We start from the raw sequence: 12,766 nt of genomic DNA, 5'->3' as shown, positions 1-12,766 counted from the left end.
ACGTTTTTTATTGAGATCTAAAAGGCTAAACTGATCCTAAAATCAGCAATCCTTCTCTGAGGAACACCAGAACATCAAATCTCACTCGGAAGGACACATCATTACAAAAACCAATGAACCCGATATTGAGTTTAGTGAAAGGGCTCTATCTAGTGGATAGTTTAAAGACTGCAGCCGTATATGATGTCTTCCGTTTGATCATCATATGAGACACTAATATTGAGGTGTTTCTTTTTTTTAGCGCTTTCTTTTGTGATAGCAAAGTGTGTTTCTGTACAGTTTAAAGTGAAGTGTAACACATTTGAATACGTGTTAAATTTGTCTTCGTAGATTGTCTCGGATATAATACTCCACAAAATGTTCATTAAAATAACACAATCAATAAAAAGTGCTACATTAACATCATCTTATTCTCTTCCCTCATACACGTCATAATACAAATAAAAATACTATTACTCAGTGTTGGTTTCTTCACTGAACACTGATTGACTTCAAGCTAGCTAATTTTCCCCCAACATCAGACTAACTTCGGACACTCTCTAGCGGTTGGAGGACTAAATCACCTCGAGTTCAACATTTAAATGGACTGGAAAATAACCGTAAGTTTTGCGACTAAAACTTTGATGGCTTGATCACATGATAACACTGTTGAAGGTAATAGATTTCTAAACGTTGAGTATGCAGATAATACGGGGTTCCACGTTAACTCTATTGCACCAGCCTGACCTTTTCACGCTACTGAGCCGAGCCAAGCCAAGCCGAGCTTTACTGCAAGCCAAGCCGAGCTTTACTGCAAGCCAAGCCGAGCTTTACTGCAAGCCAAGCTGAGCTTTACTGCGCTAGCCTGGTTACCCACCATAGTTTCTGGAACCGTGCTGGAAAGGACATTGTGAAAAGAACATATGCAAGCCAGCATAGTCCTGGGCCTGGTTTCCCGATAGCGATGGAACTTAGGCTTGCCAGTGTTTTAATGATGCATCTTTCCCAAAACACCACGCAGAGAGAGTGCGTCGTTGAGGCATGTGTCTATACTAACAGGATTGAAAGAAACTGAGCACTGCTCCCGGATCAGCTATCTCCATTAAAATCTAACCTTAACATTATAATTATTCTATAATACTGACGACGGATCAGCTCCTATGGCTGCAAATATTGAGGGGGCTTATTCTAATGCATAGATCAAGATTTTACACATTGATCACCCGTTAGTGTACAATTTTTTTTTGGCAGACACTCTTATCCAGAGCAATTTACAGGAGCAATTAGGGTTAAATTTTCACCTAGTCGGCTCGGAGAACCAGCGACCTTTCGGTTACTGGCACAACGCTCTTAACCACTAAGCTACCTGCCGCCCCAATATATCATTAAATATATTGAGGCAGAAATTACAGATCGTAGCTAAATAAAACTAACTGAAATATAGGCCTACGTAGTCTATACTGTAGGTAGGTAATTTATATTTTAATGCAGTCATCTCGGTTTTAATTTTAAGCATATTTTTATCCTTTGCTTGTTTCTAACAATTGCAAAGACATTGGCAACTTTATATTTGTAGTCAACATCTTTGTGAAGTTAGCATTGGTCACAGAGAGACAGATAAGAATCTTGATTCTATGTTTAGCAAAGATCTTCTGTGTATAAAGTGACCCCTAGGGGGAAACACGCATCTCTTAGCTGTTCTAGGAGTGATCTGAGGCAGTCAGTAAATAATGACAATTTTCAAGTGCAACTTTAGTAGCGATGGTTTTGAGAAACAGTTCAGAGATTGAACAATGTTCCTACGAAGGTTAACTATGAACTTAGCCTTAAGATGCTTTTGGGAAACCAGGCCCAGGTTCAGCATGATAGCGTGAAAATAGTATCTGTCTGTTTGCCTGTCCTCTCCAGTAGAAGTATAAAGTGATTGACCTTGCGAGAGTCGGTTGGTTTGTTTCTCTGTGTGGCAGCTGCAGCGTAGTCTGATGGTAGACATGGTGAACACAGCATTCAGTCTGGTTCAACCAGGTGTGCTGCAGCATGTCCCCTGCCCTGTCCCCTCAGCCCTTCCAGTCCCAGGGGATGCACAAGTCCCCGTCCTGCATGACAGAGTAGAAGTGGGAGACCTCCACCCGGAGGCCCTCCATGAGGGGGGAGCGTTCCTCCAGCAGCCGCCTGCAGCAGGGGATCATCTGGGTGTGTCTGACACTGGGCTCCTTGGACAGACTCCTCAGGGCCAGACCCTCCAGGCAGTGGAGCAGTACCTCCTCCTCCTCTGCCTGCAGCCTGGGGGACGGACATAGGTCAGGGTCACACACACAGACAGAGGGATGATCAATACAATAATGTACACAGACATGTAGGAAGTAGGAGGGTAGGAAGACGAGGCTGACAGAGACACTCACTGGTTCCGGTGTTTCATTCGTTGTCGGGCCTCCCAGGCCATGCTCTGGAGGAACACCTGTAGTCTGCTGGGCTCACAGGTGGCTGGGATGACGAAGTGACCCATCTCATGCAGGCTGGGGCTGGAGCGGTCACTGGGACAAAACACCACAGGGACAGCATCAGTGGGCGGCCCGCCTGTGATTTCATTTGGCCCCACAAGTTTTATTACATTTACATTTTAGTCATTTAGCAGACGCTCTTATCCAGAGCGACTTAGTTTTAGTAATTGTTGTTATTGGACATAAGACTGTAAAAAAATCACCAGGAAATTTGCTCAAATTGATTTTAAAATTTAGGAAATCTGTTCAAGTATTCCCACACATAGAGGCATATGTGATCGTATCCCAACGTAATCAAGGTTTGAAATTACTCTGCTTTTGTCAAATACTACATCTGTTTGGGATACAAATTATTTATAATTATGTTCCGGCCCCCCGGCTACCCACTCAAGGAAAAGTCTGACCACGGCTGAATGTACACTGAACAAAAATATAAACACAACATGTAAAGTGTTGGTCCCATGTTTCATGAGCTGAAATAAAAGATCCCATACGCATAAAAAGTATACATTTGTTTACATCCCTGTTAGTGAGCATTTCTCCTTTGCCAAGATAATCTATCCATCTGACAGGTATGGCATATCAAGAAGCTGATTAAACAGCGTGATCATTACACACGTGGACCTTGTGCTGGGGACAATAAAAGGCCACTAAATTATGCAGTTTTGTCACACAACACAATGCCACAGATGTCTCAAGTTTTGAGGGAGCATGCAATTGGCATGCTGACTACAGGAATGTCCACCAGAGCTATTGCCAGATAATTTTATGTTCATTTCTCTACCATAAGCCGCTGACGTCGTTTTAGAGAATTTGGCAGTATGTCCAACCAGCCTCACAACCGCAGACCTCGTGTAACCAGGCCAGCCCAGGACCTCCACATGCGAGATCGTCTGAGACCAGCCACCCGGACAGCTGATGAAACTGTGGTGTATTTTTGTCTGTAATAAAGCCCTTTTGTGGGGAAAAACTCATATCGGATTGGCTGGGCCTGGCTCGCCAGTGGGTGCGCCTAGCTCCCAAGTAGGTGGGCCTATGCCCTCCCAGGCCCACCTATGGCTGTGCCCCTGCCCCCTGCCCAGTCATGTGAAATCCATAGATTAGGGCCTAATTAATTTATTTCAATTGACTGATTTCCTTATATGAACTGTAACTTAGTAAAAGTATTTGAAATTGTTGCATGTTGCGTTTATATTTTTGTTCAGTGTAATTGGGACCGCTGCTCTACAGGCTGGCATTACAGTAGCATCAAAATCACAACCATGAACAGCAATGAGCTGCATAAACAGAGTATTTTGGCCCACTGGTAGACAGTCTGGTACCTGGTAGACAGTCTGGTACCTGGTAGACAGTCTGGTACCTGGTAGACAGTCTGGTACCTGGTAGACAGTCTGGTAACTGGTAGACAGTCTGGTAACTGGTAGACAGTAGGGTACAGTGCATTCAGAAAGTTTTCAGACCCCTTGACTTTTTCCAGATTGTGTTACGTTACAGCCTTATTCAAAAATGTATTAAACTTTTTTTCCCCTCATCAATTTACACACAATACCCCATATTGACAAAGCAAAAACAGGTTTCTATACATTTTTGCAAATGTATAAAAAACAACAACGGAAATATCACATTTACATAAGTATTCAGACCCTTTACTTTGTTGAAGCACCTTTGGCAGCGATTACAGCCTCAAGTCTTCTTGAGTATGACGCTACAAGCTTGGCACACCTGTATTTGGGGAGTTTCTCCCATTCTTCTCTGCAGATCCTCTTAAGCTCTGTCAGGTTGGATGGTGAGCGTCGCTGCACAGATATTTTCAGGTCTCTCCAGAGATGTTCGATCAAGTTCAAGTCTGGGCTCTGGCTGGGCCACTCAAGTACATTCAGAGACTTGTTCCGAAGCCACTCCTGCGTTGTCTTGGCTGTGTGCTTAGGGTTGTTGTCCTGTTGGAAGGTGAACCTTCGCCCCCCTGTCTGGAGGTCCTGAGCGCTCTGGAGCAGGTTTTCATCAAGGATCTCTCTGTACTTTGCTCCGTTCATCTTTCGATCCTGACTAGTCTCCCAGTCCCTGCCGCTGAAAAACATCCCCACAGCATGATGTTGCCACCACCATGCTTCACCGTAGGGATGGTGCCAGGTTTCCTCCAGACATGACTCTTGGCATTCAGGCCAAAGAGTTCAATCTTGATTTCATCAGACCAGAGAATCTTGTTTCTCATGGTCTGAGAGTCCTTTAGGTGCCTTTTGGCAAACTCCAAGCGGCCTGTCATGTGCCTTTTACTGAGGAGTGGCTTCCGTCTGGACACTCTACCATAAAGGCCTGATTGGTGGTGTGCTGCAGAGATGGTTGTCCTTCTGGAAGGTTCTCCCATCTCCACAGAGGAACTCTGGAACTCTGTCAGAGTGACCATCGGGTTCTTGGTCACCTCCCTGACCAAGGCCCTTCTCCCCTGATTGCTCAGTTTGGCTGGGCGGCCAGCTCTAGGAAGAGGTTTGGTGGTTGCAAACTTCTTCCATTTAAGGGACTCGGGAGGCCCCCTGATTGAACATGATTTGGAAAGGCACACACTTGTCTATATAAAGGTCCCACAGTTGACAGTGCATGTCAGAGCAAAAACCAAGCCATGAGGTCCAAGGAATTGTCCGTAGAGCTCAGAGACAAGATTGTGTTGAGGCACAGATCTGGGGAAGGGTACCAAAAAATGTCTGCAACATTGAAGGTCCCCAAGAACACCGTGGCCTCATTGAGGCGTCACTACAGACCCGGGTTCGATCCCAGGCTGTGTCACAGCCGGCTGTGACCGGGAGACCCATGAGGTGCACAATTGGCCCAGCGTCCGGGTTAGGGGATGGTTTGGCCGGCCGGGATTTCCTTGTCCCATCGCGCTCTAGCGACTCCTTGTGGCGGGCTGGGCGCCTGCAAGCTGACTTCGGTTGCCAGCTGGACAGTGTTTCCTTCGACACATTGGTGCGGCTGGCTTCCAGTTTAAGCGAACAGTGTGTCAAGAAGCAGTGCGGCTTGGCAGGGTCGTGTTTCGGAGGACGCATGGCTCACGACCTTCGCCTCTCCCGAGTCCGTAGGGGAGTTGCAGCGATGGGACAAGACTGTAACTACCAAATGGGGAGTCCAATCAATTGAATTTACCACAGGTGGACTCCAATCAAGTTGTAGAAACATCTCAAGGATGATCAATGAAAACAGGATGCACCTGAGCTCAATTTCAAGTCTCATAGCAAAGGGTCTGAACACTTATGTAAATAAGGTATTTATGTTCATTCTTTTTAATACATTTGCAAAAAATTCTATAAACCTGTTTTCACTTTGTCATTATGGGGTATTGTGCGTAGATTGATGAGGAAATACATTTATTTAATCAATTTTAGAATAAGGCTGAAACGTAACAAAATATGGAAAAAGGGAAGGGGTGTGAATACTTTCTGAATACACTGTACATGGTAGAGAGTGTGGTACATGGTAGACAGTGTGGTACATGGTAGACAGTGTGGTACATGGTAGACAGTGTGGTACATGGTAGACAGTGTGGTACATGGTAGACAGTGTGGTACATGGTAGACAGTGTGGTACATGGTAGACAGTGTGGTACATGATCTGTGGTGGATAGGGAAGGGTCTCTTACCTCTCCAGGGTCATGGCCAGGCCTTGCAGGCTCCTGGGGTGCAGGGCTAGGCGTCGGGCCAGTAGTCTCGTATGGAAGGTGTTGAGGATGCTGCAGTGTTCCTCTATAGGCTGTACAGGCCCCAGTCTCTCTATGTCAATCACCTGGATACCTCCCAACACATGGCTGATCCTCTCCTTCAGCCACTCTGTCTGCTGGTGCAGGCTACGGTAGCTGGGGAGACTCTCAAACAGCTAGGACACACACACAGACACACACACAGAGACACACACACAGACACACGGAACATGAGCAACATGAAGGTAAAAAAGACAGGTATCTTTTCCGGCTGAAATGTAACGTGTGTCTTACTTTTGTCCATTGGTGATGAACATCCATTGTTCCCAGCATCACATGTCCTGAGGCATTCATCCCTGATTGGTCAGTGAATATTATAGTGTGTCCTAAAAGAAAACAAGGAATACATAAAGTCGTTTACCATACATCATTACAATTCACTCATCATTCTCTGTCAGTCAGGACAGCTTTCAAAATGTCAACAGAATAGACAATTCAAGCCCACTCTTAAAGACATAAAGACCCTTATTGACTCCATTCCAGGTGTGTATACCTCGCAGGTTGAGCACAGCCTCAGGGTTCTGCTGGGAGAGGCGGCTCAGACTCTGGAGCTGACAGCATCTGTGAGTAACTCCCCAGCTGCGCTGCCACCTGCAGAAGGGAGGCGGTATTGTCATCAGATCAGGTGTTCAAGAGGGAACAGAGTAGAGATCACCAGTCATGATGTAACAACAGCAGGAGGATGAGGCTCAAAGTCTCCAGAACATTGATAATACATTACTTTGGAATGACATTGACCACCTTCTGTTGTACCGTAGGTCAGTAGAACACAGTCAAACAGTAACTCAAACATGCACCTTGTGAAGCTGTAGGTCAGTATAACACAGTAACAACATGCACCTTATGAAGCTGTAGGTCAGTATAACACAGTAACAACATGCACCTTATGAAGCTGTAGGTCAGTATAACACAGTAACAACATGCACCTTATGAAGCTGTAGGTCAGTATAACACAGTAACAACATGCACCTTATGAAGCTGTAGGTCAGTATAACACAGTAACAACATGCACCTTATGAAGCTGTAGGTCAGTATAACACAGTAACAACATGCACCTTATGAAGCTGTAGGTCAGTATAACACAGTAACAACATGCACCTTATGAAGCTGTAGGTCAGTATAACACAGTAACAACATGCACCTTATGAAGCTGTAGGTCAGTATAACACAGTAACAACATGCACCTTATGAAGCTGTAGGTCAGTATAACACAGTAACAACATGCACCTTATGAAGCTGTAGGTCAGTATAACACAGTAACAACATGCACCTTATGAAGCTGTAGGTCAGTATAACACAGTAACAACATGCACCTTGTGAAGCTGTAGGTCAGTATAACACAGTAACAACATGCACCTTATGAAGCTGTAGGTCAGTATAACACAGTAACAACATGCACCTTATGAAGCTGTAGGTCAGTATAACACAGTAACAACATGCACCTTATGAAGCTGTAGGTCAGTATAACACAGTAACAACATGCACCTTATGAAGCTCTAGGGTCTATGCACTTTACTTCTTAGGACCAGTACTTTGCACCAGAGTCATGTTGTATTTGGCGCATGTGACAAAATTTGATTTGGATTTTTTGATTTAATATATGGCTCTGCACCATGTTTTTACCTGCATGGGAGTTTGTGCACTTAATGAAACTCACCAATATATTTTGTTCTTGTGTATCAGAATGGAATAGCTGTTCAGAGTGTTGATGATTACCTGATATCTTCCAAGGCAAATTTCTGACACAATTCCTTCTTGAGTCTCTTCAGCTCATCCCGTCGAGGGAGACTGGCGTTCTGCTTCTTCATAGCCTCCTTCTCATTGGTTCTCAGCCACAAGCTGCAGTAGAAAGACAACTCTTCAGACAGACAGTCCAATGGCTCGCCTGTATAGCATGTCACCTCTCTCAAGGCGTGAGAGGAATGAACCAACTAGAACAATGCAAGTACACAGACAGTGATTAAGACAGCAAGATCATTTGTTTCTTTTTAAACCCCTCTTTGGTACGCATCTGTGAATTTGAGTTGACAGTGTTAAAAGCGATCGAGCTAAAGCGACGCTAATGTCTAATGTGTCATTCTACATACATTAGACGTTACCATTTGCTTTGGCTAGGTATTGATTATACAGTACCTTAGTGTGGGCTCTACTCTCTTGGCCTGCTCCAGCTCCTGCTCTGGGTCTCTGAAGCCAGTGAAGCTGTAATAGCTTTTGTCCCATTTGATGGGCCTGTAGAAAGGGTTCCCAGGCCCAGCCACTGGCTGCTGGCTCTTGGGTGACTCTGAGCTGGCCTTCAGTCCGTTCATGTGCTCTATGGATAGACTGCAGGACTTCAACACGTCCATTGCGGTGGTGAGGACATCCTTGGTCTGCAGAGTGAAGCTGACCGAACGGAACCCTGGGAAATGTAGTCAAATGTATTACAAACGTAGTCAGTCACAGAAAAATTCTAAATTCCAAATGGCACCATATTCTCTATATAGTGCACTACTTTTCACCAGGGACCATAGGGTGTCATTTGGAACGCATCCATGCATAATACCTCACTCTCTCAGAGGAAATGGTATGAAAAAAACTAATGATCAAGAAACACCAATCCAGTTTAGTCTACCTTTTAAGCAGGCTAAAATGACATTACCAGGGGGAAGGAGGTCCTGCTGAAAGACTTCCTTCTCCTTTGTGTCCCTGACATAAAAGGTGAGCTTTGTTGGTTGGACTGAGCGGGTTCCCGGCTTCTGAAGGTTTTCCAAATAACCATTGAGTCTCTTGAGGGAATTTTCATTCACTTCCTGAAGAGAATTACACAAATAACGTTTTGATTGACTGCTGGGCAATTCCACGATAACAGAATGATGCTGAGGCTCATATCTTTCACTTTAAAATGTCAAACAAAAACCAATAAATGCAAAGTTAAACAAACCATACAACTCTATGAACAAGTAGTACTTTTAACAATTTCCACTGAACATTTTACAAAAACACATTTACTTGAAGAACAGTGCAGATGCAAAGTTTGGTAACAGAATGACAAACAGCACAAACTGTCATTCTGTTACCAAACTTAGCATCTGCACTGTTCTTCAAGTAAATGTGTTTTTGTAAAATGTTCAATGGAAATTGTTAAAGGTCACTGTGGAATTGCCCTGCTACATAATTCTATGATACATGGACATTATTGCTCTTTTGGCCAACGACAGGACATCATTATTCACCCTTTCCCTGGGATGCTGGCCAAAGAAGTCTGGATGCACTGCAAAGTAGAAAGGTCTAAGTGCATTTATAGCATCTGCCCCTGAAAGAGCTCTCTGATGGATCAAATGTGCAGCGACATGTCTGTTCCTCACTCTGAAAAACAACATGGACCAGAGAGTGAGGATAAAGGGTTGTCACCATGATCACTATTAAGTCCAAAGGGAGCCTGCTGTGCATTACATCAGGGTCTCCCAAACTCAGTCCTGGCCCCTTCCTGGTACACGTTTTGGTTTCTGCCCTAGCACTACACAGCTGATTCAAATAATTTAAATGTTTTGTCATTTAGCAGACGCTCTTATCCAGAGCGACTTACAGTTAGTGAGTGCATACATTTTCATACTGGCCCCCAGTGGGAAACGAACCCACAACCCTGGCGTTGCAAGTGCCATGCTCTACCAACTGAGCTACACGGGGCCTTAGCTTGATGATGAGTTGGTTATTTGAATCAGCTGTGTAGTGCTAGAGCAGAAACAAAAACATGCACCCGGGAGGGGGAGTGGGGCCCAGGACCGAGTTTTGGAAACCATGCATTACATCACCGACATAAAAAGATATGTAGCTAGCTAACTAATAACAAAGAGTGGTCCTTTTCACAAATCAATTCCGAGTGCAGGTGATGATGTAAATATGATCATGTAAGTACTATAGTGGGTTATTTACCTCATGGCACTTCGCAGGAGAGAGGCCACAGACATAGCTGTAGTTAGCTCTAGCTGGACACCATCGAATCAATGACTTGCGACTTTCACAGGTGCTGATTCTTTCCTGTTGACGAAATAGGTTACAGATTATGAGCTGACTAACTGGTCCAAACTGACAAATCTTAATAAAGATTGTAGTAACATTTATACTACAGCAGTAGATAGCCAGCAAAGCCTTTGTTTGTGGGGCAAACTCAAATAATATCATATTTACAGTATCTCTGGCATTCACAGGACTGCTAAGGCAAGGGAACACATTGGAGAACACTAAACAACAACGCTATCAAATCGTCTGAAATGTAAAAATGTCTGGCTTGCAAGTTTATTCCGATATGATTTGTTATAGCTAACAAACAATCACAACAACAAACAGGTTCAGCTAGTTTACCCACCTAGCTAGCTTCCTAGCTGCCAGCTGAAAATAAACACAACCACATTCAGACTGTACCAGCCACATGTCGATAAGTGTTTGGATCAGAGTTAATTTATCAAAATTAATGAATACAGATAACAAATTAACTTAAGATTGCATTGCTGAATTGGTAGCATGGCAGTGAATTTTTTACATAGATGTTGAGTCCAATGTCAGCCAGTGGTCCATTCACAGCAATCAAACAGACAAAAGCAATCGCACTACTAAAGCATCGATAGCTCTGATATGGACGTTTAATGACTGCTGGTGAGTTTAGGAAGCTACAAGCAAGATCTCGCTCATCGTTGCACCTCTTCTAAAATACATATATTAAAGGCCTGGTGCAGTCAAAATTCTGTTTTTCCTGTAAACGTGTGAAAAAATGTGATCAGTGTTATTTCTTGATAGTTGCTGGTTAAAAATACAATCTACACAGGACCTTCTAATAAGCAGGTTTTGCATGGGCAAAGTTTCGGCTTTCCATGGTGACATCACCAGCCGGTAAATTAGTTAATAGACCAATAACAAAGAGAGTTCCAAACCTCTCTGCCAGTTTTCGGTTTTCCCCTCCCCACTCAGACCCCTCACAGTCTTAGCAAAATAATTGCCTGAGAAATAGTTTTTTGCTAAAAAGCTATTTTTGTTTCTTTTTTACCATTTGAATGGAAAACTATTAGAGTAAGATTATTACCCAGAAATTATGTGATATTTATATAAAAACATTATCTATTATTATTATTATTGATCTTTAACCAATGTCTGATTCTGATGGATCATGGATGTTCATTTTATTCACTTTTTTTTTTTGACAGCTTCCTTACTGCCTTTCATTGGCTTGTTTCTTAAAAGAAATGAAAGGGGGATACCTAGTCAGTTGTACAACTGAATGCATTCAACTGAAATGTGTCTTCCGCATTTAACCCAACTCCTCTGAATCAGAGAGGCGCGGGGGGCTCCCTTAATCAATCTCCACGTCGTCGGCGCCCGGGGGTTAACTGCCTTACTCAAGGGTAGAACGACAGATTTTTATCTTGTCAGCTTAGGGATTCGATCCAGCAACCTTTCAGTTACTGGCCAAACGCTCCTGAAATGTGACATTTTCCCTCCAGTCCAGGTTGTCCATCTGCAGAAAACCGATTTTCTGCTTCATCATACCTGTGAATATTAATTGACTACATTGGTGGTCAAGTGCTTGTAAAATAAATCTACTTGGTTTGCAAATTATTATAGTGTATTAAGATATTAGCAAAAATATATTTTGATATACCCAAATGTAACAATATAAAATGTAACGTTCAAAATATAATCTATTTCACATTTCAACATCAACTTTTTATTTTTTTATACAGTAATATATTGCATAAAATACATTAAGAGTAGCCTGTGTTTTCTTCCTCATTACACATTTGACAGTGTAGCCTACATAGAGATAAAACTAGTTTGCTCAAATCAAACCATAGGATGCATACATCCTACATTAGGAATGTGTAATTCACCACAACACACTATGTACGTGGTGTTTCCACATTTACCAAACACATACAGTGGGGAAAAAAAGTATTTAGTCAGCCACCAATTGTGCAAGTTCTCCCACTTAAAAAGATGAGAGAGGCCTGTAATTTTCATCATAGGTACACGTCAACTATGACAGACAAATTGAGAAAAAAAAATCCAGAAAATCCCATTGTAGGATTTTTTATGAATTTATTTGCAAATTATGGTGGAAAATAAGTATTTGGTCACCTACAAACAAGCAAGATTTCTGGCTCTCACAGAACTGTAACTTCTTCTTTAAGAGGCTCCTCTGTCCTCCACTCGTTACCTGTATTAATGGCACCTGTTTGAACTTGTTATCAGTATAAAAGACACCTGTCCACAACCTCAAACAGTCACACTCCAAACTACACAATGGCCAAGACCAAAGAGCTGTCAAAGGACACCAAAAACAAAATTGTAGACCTGCACCAGGCTGGGAAGACTGAATCTGCAATAGGTAAGCAGCTTGGTTTGAAGAAATCAACTGTTGGAGCAATTATTAGGAAATGGAAGACATACAAGACCACTGATAATCTCCCTCGATCTGGGGCTCCACGCAAGATCTCACCCCGTGGGGTCAAAATGATCACAAGAACGGTGAGCAAAAATCCCAGAACCACACGGGGGGACCTAGTGA

General features: G+C 43.2%; 1 protein-coding gene across 4 annotated transcripts; it reads right to left on the bottom strand.

Annotated features, from left to right (window-relative positions):
• Positions 1-1,283: 1,283 nt before the first annotated feature.
• On the bottom strand, positions 1,284-10,780 carry LOC121542630 (T-cell activation inhibitor, mitochondrial). 4 transcript variants are annotated; one of them, XM_041852067.2, is made up of 11 exons: positions 10,574-10,780; positions 10,141-10,245; positions 9,441-9,573; positions 8,840-9,017; positions 8,362-8,626; positions 7,945-8,067; positions 6,722-6,819; positions 6,463-6,554; positions 6,112-6,344; positions 2,382-2,513; positions 1,284-2,262 (listed from the first exon to the last, which is right to left on the bottom strand). In XM_041852067.2, exons 2-11 carry the CDS (start codon positions 10,173-10,175, stop codon positions 2,037-2,039), a joined length of 1,515 nt encoding a protein of 504 aa, XP_041708001.2. In that variant the 5' UTR covers positions 10,176-10,245; positions 10,574-10,780; the 3' UTR covers positions 1,284-2,036. The 4 variants fall into 4 exon arrangements, with proteins under 4 accessions (XP_041708001.2, XP_041708003.2, XP_041708002.2 ...); XM_041852069.2 differs by having other exon boundaries at positions 8,867-9,017; XM_041852068.2 differs by lacking the exon at positions 10,574-10,780 and adding an exon at positions 10,396-10,555.
• Between the last annotated feature and the right edge of the window lie 1,986 nt (positions 10,781-12,766).

Source organism: Coregonus clupeaformis, chromosome 2 (genome assembly GCF_020615455.1).
Source record: "Coregonus clupeaformis isolate EN_2021a chromosome 2, ASM2061545v1, whole genome shotgun sequence".
Taxonomy (NCBI): domain Eukaryota; kingdom Metazoa; phylum Chordata; class Actinopteri; order Salmoniformes; family Salmonidae; genus Coregonus; species Coregonus clupeaformis.
The sequence above is the reverse complement of the archived record's forward strand: the minus strand, read 5'-3'. Positions and strand labels throughout refer to the sequence as shown.

What these genes read in the sequence shown, in the direction of transcription:
- LOC121542630 (XM_041852067.2), bottom strand. Translation starts at nt 10,175, where the DNA reads ATGTCTGTGGCCTCTCTCCTGCGAAGTGCCATGAG. An exon ending in AGAGTAGAGCCCACACTAAG is followed by an intron (nt 8,068 to 8,361) that starts GTACTGTATAAT and finishes TTTCTACTGCAG; the next exon opens with CTTGTGGCTGAGAACCAATG. An exon ending in GGCTGTGCTCAACCTGCGAG is followed by an intron (nt 6,555 to 6,721) that starts GTATACACACCT and finishes GTTTTCTTTTAG; the next exon opens with GACACACTATAATATTCACT.